A 14,704-nucleotide genomic window follows, 5' to 3' on the forward strand; every position below is an offset into this window, starting at 1 on the left:
GAGGAGGAGGAGGAGGACTGCAGAGCTCCATCACTTCCGCACCATGTGAGTTCAGGAGACTGAAGCTCATTTGCTCCCGGATGGAGCCGCATCCTCCGGGATAGTAGCAGCCGCCTGGCTCAGCCGAGGCTTCATCCACCGCAGGAGCCGAGAGCAGGAGCCGAGAGCAGGAGCCGAGAGCAGGAGCCGAGAGCAGGAGCCGAGAGCAGGAGCCGAGAGCCGAGAGCAGGAGAGCAGGAGAGCAGGAGCCGAGAGCAGGAGAGCAGGAGCCGAGAGCAGGAGAGCAGGAGCCGAGAGCAGGAGCGAGCTGAGGCCGAGAGGAGAGCTCCTGCGGCGGCCAACATGTCTGCAGACGTGGCCGTGTCTGTGGCGGTGCTGGTGGGGGTCGTGGCTCTGAGTGATGCGGCCCGCAGGTTGTTGTCCCGGGCCCTGGCGGACTCCGGTCTCCGGGAGTACGCCGTGGAGCTCGTGTCCACCTTCCAGCTCTGCTGCTGCACGCACGAGCTCAAGCTGCTTTCGGAGGTGGGCGGGATCGAGCCTCGTCTCGCGCTCACCTTCACCTACCTGGCGGCCGTGGTGCACGGGCTCACCTTCAGCGGGGCCATCGGAAACCCGTCCGGGGCGCTCGAACACGCGTACCACTCCCGGCTGACGCGGGCATGCGCACTGCGGCGGATCGCGTGCCAGTTCGCTGCCGCGGCTGCTGCGCGAGCCGCAGTGCCCCTGATCTGGGGTTTGGGGTTATCAGGGCTGCACGTGAGGCACAAGCTCCTCGGGTACCAGTGCATCAGCGCCATCCACGCGCCCGTGCCCCAGGCCGCGGCCGTGGAGCTGGGGTGCGCCTTCGCGGTGCAGACCGTCATCACGCACACCAGGTCCGTGGAGGAGAAGTACCGCGTGCACGCCGTGGCTGCCGTCATCGCAACGGTGGTTTATGCAGGTAAGGACCCAAGTCTGACTCCTCCCCCAATGTCTGAGGGACTCATGTTCGAGTCCAGGGATCTTCACAGTCCACCTGGATCCACCTGGATCCTCTGGTTCCCAGAGAGCTGCAACTGGATCCATGTGCCTCATTCTCCATCCTCAGAGTCAAAACCAGATCAACACGTTGGGTTCATGTGTGATCTGTGACATGTAATGATACCTGTGTGTGTGTGTGTGTGTGTGTGTGTGTTTGTGTGTGTGTGTGTGTGTGTGTTTACAGGTGGCAGTTTAACAGGAGCTGTGTTTAACCCCGCGCTGGCCTTCTCCACACAGTTCCCCTGCAGCGGGAGCTCCTTCCTGGAGTCCTGTGTGGTGTACTGGCTCGGCCCGCTGCTGGGTAAGATCCATGGAGGGAAAAGTTCATCAGCAGGTTTTTAAAGACTAGTGAAGAACTGAACTCTGGGGGATTTAAAAGTCTGAACTTAATTTGATCAAAGTCTTAAATACGTTGAGGTCACATGAAAACAGAGTCTTTATTTTTAACGTCTCAGAACTTTGACAAATCCAGAGCGAGCGCCGTGTTTTGATGGTTGCTCTTTGTTCCTGTGAGATAAAGTCACATTCGATCAGAGGTGGTCGTGTCTTTTGAGCAGCATCTAAACGTCGTCACCTCAGAGAGAAGCTGCTCAAACGTTCGGTCGACTTCACTTTGATTCAGCGACTCTGAGAGCAGCTGGATGGAAACGCAGCAGAGCTCCTGAATCAGCTTTTCTTTTATCAAACTTTGCAGAAATAGTTTTTAAAATGAAATGACTCTGTCCATGTGTTGTCTTCTTCCTCCTCCTCCTCCTGCTCCTCCTGCTCCTCCTCCTCCTCTTCCTGCTGCAGGTATGATGAGCTCAGTGCTGCTCTTTGATAAACTGCTCCCCCTGATTTTGAGGAGATCACCGTCTCTCCATCTCCCCCTGGACGGGAAGAAGACGACGTGAGCACATGTGGAGGTCACTCAGAGAGACGCTGACCTCACGCTGACCTCACGCTGACCTCACGCTGACCTCACGCTGACCTCACGCTGACCTCAGGCATCAGAAAGAAGAGGAGCAGCACTGAGACGCTCCTTTTTAGACATAGACACAGGGAGGATGTTTGGGAGCGTTTGACCTCAGAGCACATCGCAGATTAAAACTGGCTGAGCGAGGACGTTAGGGTCAGTCACACACACTGACTAACTCACACACCTCTCTGTAAACTCACACACCTGAGCTTTTCCTCCTCCTCCTCTCTGCAAACTGACAGACTTTTAAACACAGAGTCAGACACCTCTCACTGTTCCTTTAAGACTTAATGACCCACAGATTTTCTGTGTCTGCATGATCCCCCATGACTCCAGCATGATGTGTTGTTAGCTCCAACATGAGACCGAAGCTCAGGAGACACTTTCAGGTGATAAATTCATCTTGGAGTTTTGTTTTTGTGTGAAACTGTAGCCTCAGATGATCGTTTAGTCAAACAGACATAACTGTCGTCAGTGTTGGGTCTTTGTGTGTAGCAGCTCCGTCACAGTGACGTCTGTTAGTGGAAGCACAGAGTCAAACGGTGCCTTCAAGTCTCTGTAAAACTGGAAACTCACATTAAACTGTGAAATTACGTCTTTTCCTTTTGTCTAATGATGAAACTTTCAAACATTCGTGAATTAATCAGTGAGAAAATTCAGAAACACTTCAGACTAAAATGTTCAAAGGTCAGGACAGTCTGAATCTGAAGAACTATCCAGATCCAGATCCTGATCCTGATCCTGATCCTGATCCTGGTTCTGATCCTGCCATAAAACCATCCTGACATATTTCCCCACATCGCCCCCTAGTGGAGAACACGTTCCAGCAGAAAACAAACCAAAGAAATAACTTGAATGAGTCGGATAAAGCCGAATGAATCTCATACAAAAACTATTTATTAATCCACGTTTTCATACAAAGACACAAACTCTCCCCGACAGGAGACGTTAAACTGGAGCGAAGAACAAACAGAAACTCAGAGTTTGATTATTTCAGGTGAAGGTGAAGTTTACAGCAGCTGCTGACTCAGCACACACACCTGGACGGGGGGGGGGGGGCACAGTTTAACGTCTGAGACAGAAAAACACAAACTGCTGAGACGGTCGAAAAACAAGAAGAAGATTTCAGATCCAGGAACAGAGAGAGAAACTAAGAGCTAAACAAGTGCTGCTGCCTCCTCCTTCAATCCCATGATGCAACACTGCTGCTTCCTCCTTCAATCCCATGATGCAACACTGCTGCCGAGGCGACTGATCTGCAGAGAGAAAATCAGACGGGATGAAATCTGTTTCTTCCCAAACACAGACGTCACGTTTGTTTTAACTTTAAGCGTTTTTCTTACCAGTGATCTACGTCAGCGTCCTCGAACTGACCGGCCTCCGCCGCCGCCGCGTCCACCTCCATCCCATCTGTGGGCAGAGACACACGGTCACGCTACAGCAACACGCTAACAGCAACACGGTAACAGCAACATGCTAACAGCAACACGCTCCATCAGAACCAGACTCCACAGGTGCATTATGGGTCAAAATGACACTTCTCTCACTTCTGTGCAGGGATGAATAAAAACTCTTCCTTTCCAAAAGATGAAACATCCTCAGAGAAATTTCCAAATGTAATCAGTGAAATCATAAAACATCTCAAAGATGATTTGAGATTAAAGCATAAAAAACAAAGTTAACAGGATGAAAACCTCTGAAAACAGCGCTCTGTTTTACCACATTAGGCAGTAAAGGAGGATCAGCTGTTTCATCATGGACGCCTGGACAGACCGCTCCATGTTAGAGGACGTTTCTCTGCAGACAGCACCGACTCTGCCTCGTCGTTCAGCTTCTCCAAGCTGCAAACAGCCTCGGCTGAAACTCTCTCCTTTGAGTCATTCTCCAGTTTTAACAAACATTTAACACAAAGTTTGAAATGAACTTTCTCACCCATCAGTTTTTTGGTGAACAGAGTTTGACGTCTCTGATTCCTGATGGAGTTTGGTTCAGATATGATTCAAGGTTCAGATAAAACTGATCCACGTGACGCCGAGAGTATGAAAACATGACCGAAGCTCAGACAACAAAAAACCCTGAACAGCAGCAACTGGATGAGAAAGACTGAGGAGTAAAATACGTCATGAAGAAGCTGAATCAATGATGGACAGAGGACTTTTCCAACTTCACATTAAAGGGGACATATCCTGCTTGTTTCTCCTCTTCACTCTGCCAGACTAGGATGTCTGTAAAGCATTTCTGCCCTCAGTACAAGTCATTTAGTTCCTTCATTGCTCCACAATAGCGTTCTCAATATCCTCAGTTTAGTCCATTCTGAAGATCTCGTTGAAACGCTCTGTTTGGAGAATGACCTCCAGTAACCTCGCAACGTCACAGCCCTTTGTGCTCTGATTGGTCAGTTCTATCAGAGGGGCGGAGGGGGTGGAGCCAGGGGGCGGTTTTTGCAGCATGGCAGTATTTACAAAATCGCCACATTGAATGGAGCAGACCGAGCGAGTTTGCTGTTTGCCAAAACTTCAGCGTAAGGCATTGATAGCACTAATAAAATGGCAGAGTGTAGGATACGTCCTTTTGTATTGGACCCCGAGTCAGACCTGGACGGTTCTGCAGCTCAGGAGGAAGAAAATCCACCTGGACACAGATCATCTCAGGACGCTTCAGTGTGGTGAGTCAAAGCGGTACTGTAACATGTAGAGTTTATACGTGGAAATATAGGCAGACTTCACCAATAAACTATTTCTATAACAGGGCTCCATCCTGCTCCTTCACTTTTCTCTGTTTTATCCATCATGCTGAAAGTGTCGTCTAAAGATCGCCTCTACCGTCAGTTCCTCACTGTTATTACCGCAGCATTATTGTGGTCCAGGTTCACAGTGCATGTCAGAACAAGCATACAAATATCACAGTCTCACAAGTATTACCACGTCTGCTAAAACTACAGTGTTTTAACCGCTAATTCACCATGTAAAGCCGAGCTGCTCAGCAGAGCAGAGTCCCTGCATCCAGCACTCAGTCAGTCAGCTCTTGGTGGGTGTATCCCTCAGTGGCGGTTGTGTGACTAACTGACATCACAGAGGAGGAGCTGCTTTATCAGATTACTCCAATAAAAAGAAAGGATCCTCGTGTCGTCACAAAGGTCAAAATCTCGCGGCCAAATGTCAATGACCTATTTTCAGAGGCATCAAATCTCGTTCTAGCTTAGCTTTTTTGAAAATTCAGGGGGTGAAAGGTCTTGTTTTCAGATTTATTATATTATATATAAGTATTAAATCAGGGATCAGCATGTTATGTCCCCTTTAAGGTCAAAAAATGACTCCCGCGTCTGTGATCGAACATTTTCAGTTTCTTTAGTTTCAGAAAGCGTCAAACCTTCAAACTCGGCGCTGGTCTCTTCCGTCCGGACCCCGGCCATGTTGTACTGCTGAGCCACGGACTGCGCTAACATCCCCTCCAGCCTCTGCAGCGTGGCCTGGCCCTCCGTGGTCAGCGACGACAGACCCTCCTCACACGTGTAGAAGCTGGGGATGTCTGCGTGGCCGTGCTCTGGGAGGGAGACGCAGAGAGGAGCAAAACTTTCAAACATCCAAACTGGTAAAAATGTGAAGTTTTAAAGAGTAAACGTAACTAAATTACTCCGTCATTAAAACAAAATCCTCAAAAATCTCATCAGCTGATTCTCAGACACTTTTCATCACGAGACGATAAGTTTAACATTTACTCAAGTTTCATTTCATGAATGTGGAGAGATGAGTGGAGATCTCACCTGCCTCTGTGCTCAGCCAGAAAACCAGGCAGACAACCAGGCAGACAACCAGGCAGAAAACCAGGCAGACAACCAGGCAGACAACCAGGCAGAAAACCAGGCAGACAACCAGGCAGAAAACCAGGCAGACAACCAGGTGACCAGGGAGGGACAAACAGACACAGACACAGAGGAGAGTCAGATCTGTTAGATAATAGTTGAAAAACTTTGAGCTCAGATTTTAAATATTTGACGGAAAAATAAAAAAACATTGAGGAACCAACAGAACCGCGTCAAGAACAAGAAGGAGGAGAACCGGACTCATGAAGCCACATGAAGCACGCCCTGTTGCAGACGTTAAATTAGCTAAATGAATGAATGTGATGGAGGTCTTCATGTTTTCTCGATGGGTAGATTTCCTCGAGCGTGTCTTTCCTCACCAGCTTCCTCCACGTCGTACTCTTCTCCTTCAAAGTCGTCGTCAGAGTCGTCGTCCTCCGGGTCGGGATGCAGCGCCTGACACTCGCACATGGCCGAGAACATGGACTCCACTGCATCAAAACACACAGAGTGTGTGTCAGGATCAAAATACAACTCTGTGTGTGTGTGTGTGTGTGTGTGTGTGTGTGTGTGTGTGTGTGTGTGTGTGTGTGTGTGTGTGTGTGTGTGGGGACATGTTTTCTGTAGCATCAGTCTGATGGTCGCTCACTCACATGCTGCTTTGTCGCTCGGCACGAATCTGATCTCTGTGATGGCTCCGTCCTCTTCCTCCTCCCCGCTGCTGCTGCTGCCGCCGTCGTCGTCCTGCTCCTCTTCATCAGCTGCTCTCTCGGCCATTTCTGCTTCGTTCTCATCTGAGAGGCCAGAGTTAGAGAAAGAGGCGTCAGAGAAACAGGAAGTCTCCTTCTGGGCTGATCAAACAGATGTTACACCTCCGAGCGTTCCTACCTCCCACTTTGCCGTTGACCATGACGTACAGATGCTCCTGAGGGTAAGCGCTGACGTCTCTGGAGATGGCGTGCAGGCCGATGGCGGGATACTCCAGAGAGAAACCCAGACCTGCTCCGTCGAACCATGACAGCTGTCTGAAGACGAGAAGACACAAAGAGTGAGGGTTCAGTGGATCCTGTAAAGTTTTAGAGCAAAATTAAGGATTGACCGGAGCTGACTGTGCCTGTTTGAAACGAACATGTGAGAAACGAGCTTTTAATGAGGTGAAACATTAAAACAAATTAATGAGAGGAGTCCACAGAATAAATGAAGCTCAGCTAGCCACAGTGATCTCTGTTCTGTGAACAATCGTTTGCTCTCCTCAACCCGACGTGATCATTTATGTCAAAAGAAAAATAAATGTTTTTTTTCTCAGACCGGCCGATTTGTGCAGGAAAAAAAAGGTGACAGTAATGTTCTGTTTTTGTGCGACAGTAATCTTTTACACCTGTGAGCTCAGTTTGTCCTGTTGTGACAGTCCCTCCAACATGGCCGCACTCGAGTTCATTACGTCACGTGAAAACACTCTTCAAACAGCAAAGAGGAACGCTACAAACTTAAAATCATCAAGCTTCAGGATAATTTCAGTCCATATTTCTCCTCTAACTAACAAACTAACCTGCTCATACGGGAGGTGTAACCTGAGCACGTTACGATCCTTAACACGCTGCTTTTAATTTTATGTTTTATTTCTCTGTGCAGATTTAGTCCTTTTGCATTGTTTAAACCACTTTTGTTTCATGTTTTGTATTTTTTCCTCCTCACATTTCCCTTTCATTGTTCAGTTTTATTTTGTACCTCCTGCACCTCGTAACCCTGTTTTTAAAAAGTGCTGTATAAATTACGTTTATTATCATAGTTAACCTTATTCTATATTAAAGAACTGATCGATTGATGACATAATATAATTGTTTTTTTTAACAAAATTTAACAGCTTATTTATTTTTTCACACTAATCAAAGCACAAACATTATTTTGAAAGGGAAAACTCCGGAAGTGCTCAGACCAGGCTGTGGCAGTGTTGTGGAGCCTGAACTTGTATTTTCGTGGACTGTGAGAAACTTTAGGTGAATGTTATTTGGTGAATAATTCAGAGGTTGATGTAAACTCTGAGCAGAAATCCTTTCAGCCTCAGCTTCAGAGGAAACAAACCTCCGTGTGAATCACTTACGTCTCAGCGACGTACAGCGTGCCACAGCCCAGCTTCTGGCCGCCCATCACCGCCGTGGTCTCCGCCTGTTGGAGCCGCACTCCCTCGGTGGGTGGGCGGAGGTTTTTCAGGACGACCATCGTCTGTGAGCGGTTACTGCGGCAGACTAAATGAGATTAAAGACGAAACAAACTCTGGGCTGTCAACGAGCAGCTCCGTGACCTCTTTCGTGCCACAAAGCTGGCTAATCTTTCCCGGGCTAACTTCTCAGTAAACAAGTGCAGGAGGAAAACCCACGAAACGCTCCGTGGGTCCGTGTGTCTCTTCCGTGGGTCTCTTCCGTGGGTCTCTTCCGTGGGCTGGAAACCGCAGACCGAGCGGGTCAGAGGTCCGACAGAGAGCGCACAGTCTGAAAATGCTGAAGTTTAAAGCTTTACCGTCAGCGCTCCTCCGCACCGACCGCACAGCGATGAAATCTCGCGGCAACGTGTAGTGACGTAACGACGTAGCGACGCTTCAGTCAGCCAGCGAGGAAACCACGTGACCAACACAAGCACGTCACCCCCCTCCTCCCCCTACAGACCAACGGTTCCACTTCCTGCTGCCGCGTCACGTGAGCGTTTTATTCTGAAGGTTCTGCACCGGAAGACAACAACAGCCAACGGGTGTATGTGATTCTCTGACGCCCCCCGGTGGCCACTGTTAAAAACTACAATCACAAAAGCAATCAACAGTAAATTGATTTAAAAAAAAGAGTTAAATAAACTTTGTTCATAATTCTAAGTGTGTTATATGATAAAACATAAATTACTTTATAACACAAAGAAATTCTGATTCTGTAAAGAAACAGCAAAACAGAAAATCCCATGTGTGTAACATGATGTAAAGGTTTTTGTGCCAGTAGTATTTTTACTGAACAGAACAGTAAATTAGTCATTTCTAATCCTGAAAAATAAAAGTTTTATTTTATGGCTTCATAATATAAACCATTTTTAAGCTTTCTAAAAATTATTATACCTCCTAAACAGGCAAATATCACTGCAGTTAAAGGAGACAGAAGTTATTTTGCATTATGGAAAATGTATGTATTGATAAGCAAAATTTTACCAATATCTGAATATATATTGCTCTCCTGTGGTCACACTAATCACATCCTGCAATAAATAACTTTATTTTCAAACCAGAAAAAACGATTATTTCTAAATTTGTGCAACTGTAGCAGCTGAATTTACCAACTACACCCACAAGAGGGCGACACAAACAAGGCTGTACAGAAATATTTTAGAAAGCTCCAGTTTATAAAGCTACTCTTAGTTAATTTCTCTAGGCCATTTAAATCATTATGATTCCCAAAAGCTCAAATATTATTCCATATTTGTTCACCATAACATGTACAAACCTGTTGTAACCACCAGAGAGCGCTGTAGACTCAGCTACATGTGTCAGAGCTCACATGAGCTTCTTCTGACACTTCTGGTGACCACAGTCAAAACCAAACTTTCCAAACCCACACACTGAGTCAGAAGATTACCTGAGAGACGACAGACGTGCAGTTTGTTTGTTCTGTTCATACGTTCAGAAAAAAACAGTTAAAACTCTTCAGAACCAGAGGACGACTCCTCGACACACGTTTTAAGAAAAGCACAGAGTCAGGGAGTTTCTGAGGAGATGCCTGGGACGTTGGTTTTAATAACTTAGAAAACATTTATGTTACAGCGATACTACAGTAACAGTACAACAGAGAAATGAGAGGAGCCACACTCACATCCAGTGGAGCCTGTTTGAACCAGAAACACTGAGAAACTGGATCTGCAGAGGTCGACGGATGCTCTGCAGAGGTCGACGGATGCTCTGCAGAGGTCGACGGATGCTCTGCAGAGGTCGACGGATGCTCTGCAGAGGTCGACGGATGCTCTGCAGAGGTCGACGGATGCTCTGCAGAGGTCGATGGATGCTCTGCAGAGGGATGGTCTCACCGGTCTTTGTCCACGCTGAGACTCTGTGGCCCTGCAGGGCTGATGGTGAGGGGTCACAGTCAGTAAATACAGACTCTGATGGTAGAAACCTGGTTAATAAACGGAGTCCACCCACAGCAGACTCCTTCAGAGCTCAGGTTGGAGATTTCAGCTCAGAAATGAATCATAGCTTTGATGAAGAAAACGCTGCTGCAGTTCAGCGCTGAAGGGATTTTCCAGCTGATGAGACTTTCTGATCTAATGAAGGAGTTTTATGAAACCTGATCGATTGACGGAAAGTACCTGAAAGAGCAGCGAGCCGTTGGTGAAATCCAGTTAATGCCACAAACCCACATTTATCCGTCCGTTTGTTACGATGAGCAGTCAGTATCAATTTAAAGTCAGAGGTTATTCTGTTTTAATCACTTTCTACTGGTTTCTACCTTCTGTGTGTGATAACGTCTTCTAGTTACGAGTCTACGGAGAAGTCCCAGTGTGTGGTTGATCATTTACAGTTTGTACAGCGTGAGGAGGTCGACACGAACAGGCAGCAAACGGCGTCAGACTCACGACAAGCTTCAACGTTCAGATGGCGTGGAAGCAGAAAAAATCACGTCCTCCGTCTTCTGACAGTTTCTCTGAATGAACAGATTCAATGTCCTCATTTTCACCTTTAGAAACTAAACTTCTGCTGTTTTATCAGCTGCAGCAGACAGACAGGAAGAAAGCACGAGTTTGAAATAAAAAGGCCATGAAAGGAAACCCTGGAGTCTGGAAAGCTTCAACAAAATAAAGAGGAAGAGGAAAATTTGTGACTTGGTTTGAAGGTTGATCCCTTTGTTTGTTTTCACATTTCTAATGTTGTGGTGGACCTGAGCTTTTCTTCCTGTGTTTAAACCAGAGCTCCTGAAATATCATATCATGTTTTAAAAACCTGAAATATAATTCATCAGGTCGTTTTAAAAACCTGAAATATAATTCATCAGGTCGTTTTAAAAACCTGAAATATAACTCATCAGGTCGTTTTAAAAACCTGAAATATAACTCATCAGGTCGTTTTTAAAAACCTGAAATATAACTCATCAGGTCGTTTTTAAAGCAGACAGTGAAGATGAACGAGGTGGAGACGTGGGACTGAGCTGTGGGACTCTGGAGGATCTTAACGTGAGCTGCAGGTCTTTACACCCAAAGCTTCCTGTGATAAATCCTGGTCCAACATCCGTCACATGTGAGCGTTTAACTAAACTGGATCAGTCTGAAGCTGTTTGTGAAGCGGATTCTGCAGAAAACCTCTGAGTTTGGGATTCGGCCTCTTCCCGTGAAGTTTCTGTGAAGTTTCTGTGAAGTTTCTGTGAAGTTTCTGTGAAGGTTCGGGTCAAACTGATGAGAAGCCTGAACAGTGATCTGACGTTTGTCGGGACAATCGTCAGCCCACACACTGAGCCCAACCCCCCACAGGTAAAACAGATGTATTTATATTTATGTACAGGTGTTAATCAGGAGCTGAAGAGGCTGGTAGAGAAAACACAGAAACATCGTTTGATTGGTCAATCAAAAAATAAAGCTTTGTTCCTTCTTAAAAACACTGGAGTCCCTTCGTCAGGGACACAAAGAGTTAAAAACCTTTAAAATGTGTTCGACACCGGGCTGACCGCGAGCCGGACTCGGCTCTTTGAGACTTCGTGACGGGCTCCTCGCTAACCTTATCTCACACAAACAGCGGCCGCGGGCCCCGAGGACGAGGCCACGGCGGCTCACGCGGCGGCTCACGCGGCGGCTCACGCAGCGGCTCACGCAGCGGCTCACGCAGCGGCTCACGCAGCGGCTCACGCAGCGGCTCACGCAGCGGCTCACGCAGCGGCCCCCTCCTCTCCTTCATATAGAAAATATAACACTATATTTTACAGCGGGACGAAGAGAACAGCACATCTATTATTTTACAGACAGCGCACAGGCAGAGTATGTACAGCAAACAGGATCCACAGCAGACGCCTGAGGCTGGACGCCGCGGACACACAGAGACCCTGACCAACAGGACCAGGTCCTCGCTCAGGGTCCAAACCAGACCAGGAGGAAAACTGCAGCTGAGGATGAGGATGATGGAGCTTTAAACTTCACCTTCATCCTGACACAGTTTTCTACAAACCAACAGGAGCAAACGTTTCTGAGTCTTTAATAAACCAGCTTCAGACGTTTGCTCCATGAAACCATCACCAACGTCTGGAGCTGTGTTTTTTCTCCTTTCATGAAAAACTGTTTTTAAAGTTGACACTTTTCACAATCCCTTCTCTGTTAAAGTTAAAACCTGAAATATCTTCGTTTTATTTCCTCTGATTCAGCTTTTTTTAGTAAACGCCTCGTTTGTCTTAAAAAGCCTCAAACACTAAAAAAACCTAAAAACTCTCATCAAGTGTTTTTCTCTGATTAAGTTTAAACTTTAAAACTTTTTTCTCCGTTAGAGAAACGCTGCGTCCTGCTGAAGAACCTGAACTGGACCTGAAAACTGGTTTTCCTCTGCTGGGTGGACCCTGAGTCCGGCCGTCCTCACATCAGGATCGTGTGATCCACAGGGTCCAGTCTGACCCGGCTCCTCTCTGTGGAGGGTTTAAGTGCTATGAGAAAGACCAAGTGCTCGGTTCTGACTTTGACTACATACGGACTCCAGCGCCGCTCCATCGGGCCCCAAACGGGGCGGGTCTGGACTCATCCGGACACGTGGACCCATCAGACAGACGCCAGAGGCTCAAGAGTCCAGGAAACTGAGCGCCGTGCGTCCGCTGAAACACGAGGCGGGGACAGTCCAGGTGCCAGGATGAGGATGATGATGATGATGAAGATGATGAAGATGCTTTTGGTCCGTTCTGCCAAAAGTTGAGTCAGTCATGAGTTTGTGTTTGTGATGGTGGAGAGCACTCTACCACGACACGACAGCGAGGAGGAGGAGGAGGAGGAGGAGGAGGAGCGGGGTGGGGAGGAGGAGCAGGGCAGGGAGGAGGAGGAGCAGGGAGGAGGAGCAGGTCTGTGGGTCTGACAGGAAAGAAGAGGAGCGGCGTTCGTCACCTCCATCACGACCGAGGACTGTTCTGGACAGAGTCTAAGGAGTCCGTCTGACCCTCCTCCTCCTCCTCCTCCTCCTCCTCCTCCTCCTCCTCCTCCTCCACCTCCTCCTCCTCTGGATGCAGGGGGCCGTTGTGTCGGCCCTGCCTGCCCCGTCCTGCACGGTCCCTGGGCCCAGCAGGACCTCCGGCCCCGGGCTTGGCCGGGCCCCTGGAGGTCCGGTGTTGGTGAGACGGGGACAGGCTCTGGCCCCTCCCCTTTTCCTGAGCGTCACTGTCATTTTTATTTTCTTTCCTTTTCATCTTCTGCCTCCCCTCCTCCTCCTCCTCCTCCTCCTCTTCCTCCTCATCATCATCAGAGTCGATGCGGTTCAGTCTTTTGCGGATCGGGCGATCTTCCTCTGACGATGACTCCGACTCCTCCGACTCGTCCTCGTCCTCGTCCTCCTCGTCTGTCGAAGGACGCCGTTTCTTCAGCATCTGAGCGAGCCGCTTGCGTCTCCTCTGTGACAGGATCTCTCTCCTCTTACCTCTGCCCATCTTCTCTGGATCCTCCTCTTCATCGTTCCGTTTTAACCTCCTCCTCCGGCCCGTGTCCTCCTTCTCCGTCAGCCTCCTCTTCAGCCTCCGCCCTCGCTCCCCGCTGTCCTCTCTGTCCTCGTCGTCCTTGTGTCGCCTCTGCTTCCCTCGGCTCCTGCTCCTCCTCAGGCCGCCTTCCTCTCCTCTTCTCCTCCGGCCTCCTCCTGCTCTCCTTCTCCGGTCATCTTCATCTTCGTCTTCATAGTCATCCTCTTCTTCAGAGTCTCTGGAGGAAGGCGACACTGAGAGGAAGAGGAAGAGGAAGAGGAAGAGGAAGAGGAAGAGGAAGAGTTTATTCATTGACTGTCACTGTCTGCTCTCTACACTCTGCTCACGTTTGTCAGGACGCTGGTTTTCAAAGAGTCTCCAGAGACCGGACCCTGGAGAGACCGGACCCTGGAGAGACCGGACCCTGGAGGAACCAGACTCTGGAGGAACCAGACTCTGTAAAGAGACCAGACTCTAGAAAGAACTGGACTCTGGAGGACCTGGACTCTGGCAGCTCTCTGACTGTCTGCGCGGCGGCGGCGCAGCGACCTGCTCTGACTGACTGTGGCGTTTTGTAACGTGGCGTGAACTTCCTGCTCACTCACCGTCGCTGTAGTCGCTGGACAGACGCTCTCTGCGCGGCCTGGCGCTGGCTTTGACCTTGGCCCTGGAGGCCGAGGTTTGGGAGCTGTCTGAGGACTCAGACGTCTCGCGGTAGTTGACCTGCTGGCGTTGGCCCCGCCTCAGGCCCCGCCTCTTTTTGTCGTCGTTGCTGTCGGTCATGTCGCTGAACTGATCTGAGTCTGAAACGTGGAGGAGAGACGGAGAATTTTACAGATCTTTGAAAACACAAAACTTTCTCTTTTTTTCAGTAAAAGCAGAGTCTGGAAACTTCAGGACCTAAAATAAATAAATAATTTTTATTTTTTTTTTGCAGTTTTTTTTGAACGAGAAGCTTTTTGTTATTTCTGCTTAAATCCTGAAAACAGTCCCTCAGTTCACAGCAGAGGTGGAGGAAACTGAGCAGACAGGAAGTGTGAGAGCTTTTTCTCAGGAGCTCGGATCAAGGAAAAACTTTCCACAGGAGTTTGATTTTCAGCGGGACGCTAAAGAGACGATGCTTCACATCTGAGCCTGTTTCTGTCTCCAGGGGAAACGTCTCATTGGACGAGCTGCGTCTCATTGGACGAGCTGCGTCTCATTGGACGAGCTGCGTCTCATTGGACGAGCTGCGTCTCATTGGACGAGCCGCGTCTCATTGGACGA

The 14,704-nt window shown here is 48.5% G+C and overlaps 3 protein-coding genes across 6 annotated transcripts in view; 1 reads left to right on the top strand and 2 right to left on the bottom strand.

Moving 5' to 3' along the window:
• Positions 1 to 243: 243 nt before the first annotated feature.
• Positions 244 to 2,889, top strand: LOC141797432 (aquaporin-11-like). The gene is made up of 3 exons (XM_074678767.1): positions 244 to 940; positions 1,205 to 1,321; positions 1,813 to 2,889. The coding sequence occupies exons 1-3, from the start codon at positions 343 to 345 to the stop codon at positions 1,911 to 1,913; spliced, it is 816 nt and encodes a 271-aa protein (XP_074534868.1). The 5' UTR covers positions 244 to 342; the 3' UTR covers positions 1,914 to 2,889.
• LOC141797433 (methylosome subunit pICln-like) lies at positions 2,854 to 8,374 on the bottom strand. Its single transcript, XM_074678768.1, has 7 exons — positions 7,882 to 8,374; positions 6,669 to 6,805; positions 6,434 to 6,574; positions 6,147 to 6,271; positions 5,348 to 5,519; positions 3,322 to 3,388; positions 2,854 to 3,234 (listed from the first exon to the last, which is right to left on the bottom strand). Coding segments are annotated over exons 1-7 (762 nt in total). The 5' UTR covers positions 8,001 to 8,374; the 3' UTR covers positions 2,854 to 3,233.
• An 891-nt stretch (positions 8,375 to 9,265) lies between these two features.
• The window catches only part of LOC141797744 (remodeling and spacing factor 1-like), an 18,260-nt gene continuing 12,821 nt past the window's right edge, over positions 9,266 to 14,704 (bottom strand). For 2 of the 4 annotated variants that reach the window (XM_074679413.1, XM_074679412.1), the window contains exons 17-18: positions 14,044 to 14,241; positions 9,267 to 13,692 (exon numbers count right to left, since the gene is read on the bottom strand). In XM_074679413.1, the coding sequence (XP_074535514.1) occupies positions 12,881 to 13,692; positions 14,044 to 14,241 (1,010 nt within the window). In that variant the 3' untranslated portion in view covers positions 9,267 to 12,880. Of the gene's footprint in view, positions 13,693 to 14,043; positions 14,242 to 14,704 lie in introns of all 4 variants that reach the window. The other 2 variants (XR_012599104.1, XR_012599105.1) reach the window with 2 other exon arrangements.

Source organism: Halichoeres trimaculatus, unplaced genomic scaffold (assembly GCF_033239565.1).
Source record: "Halichoeres trimaculatus isolate MK-OKI-2021-1 unplaced genomic scaffold, fHalTri1.1 fHalTri1_scaffold_9, whole genome shotgun sequence".
NCBI lineage: Eukaryota > Metazoa > Chordata > Actinopteri > Labriformes > Labridae > Halichoeres > Halichoeres trimaculatus.

Bases quoted from the DNA above. Each gene is read 5' to 3' on its own strand.
- LOC141797433 (XM_074678768.1), bottom strand. From the start codon at position 8,000: ATGGTCGTCCTGAAAAACCTCCGCCCACCCACCGAGGGAGTGCGGCTC. The intron at 6,806-7,881 runs GTAAGTGATTCA...TCTCGTCTTCAG, and splicing joins ACGCTGTACGTCGCTGAGAC to ACAGCTGTCATGGTTCGACG. The intron at 6,272-6,433 runs GTGAGTGAGCGA...GTTTTGATGCAG, and splicing joins GCCGAGCGACAAAGCAGCAT to TGGAGTCCATGTTCTCGGCC.
- LOC141797432 (XM_074678767.1), top strand. From the start codon at position 343: ATGTCTGCAGACGTGGCCGTGTCTGTGGCGGTGCTGGTGGGGGTCGTG. The intron at 941-1,204 runs GTAAGGACCCAA...GTGTGTTTACAG, and splicing joins CGCAACGGTGGTTTATGCAG to GTGGCAGTTTAACAGGAGCT. The intron at 1,322-1,812 runs GTAAGATCCATG...TTCCTGCTGCAG, and splicing joins CTGGCTCGGCCCGCTGCTGG to GTATGATGAGCTCAGTGCTG.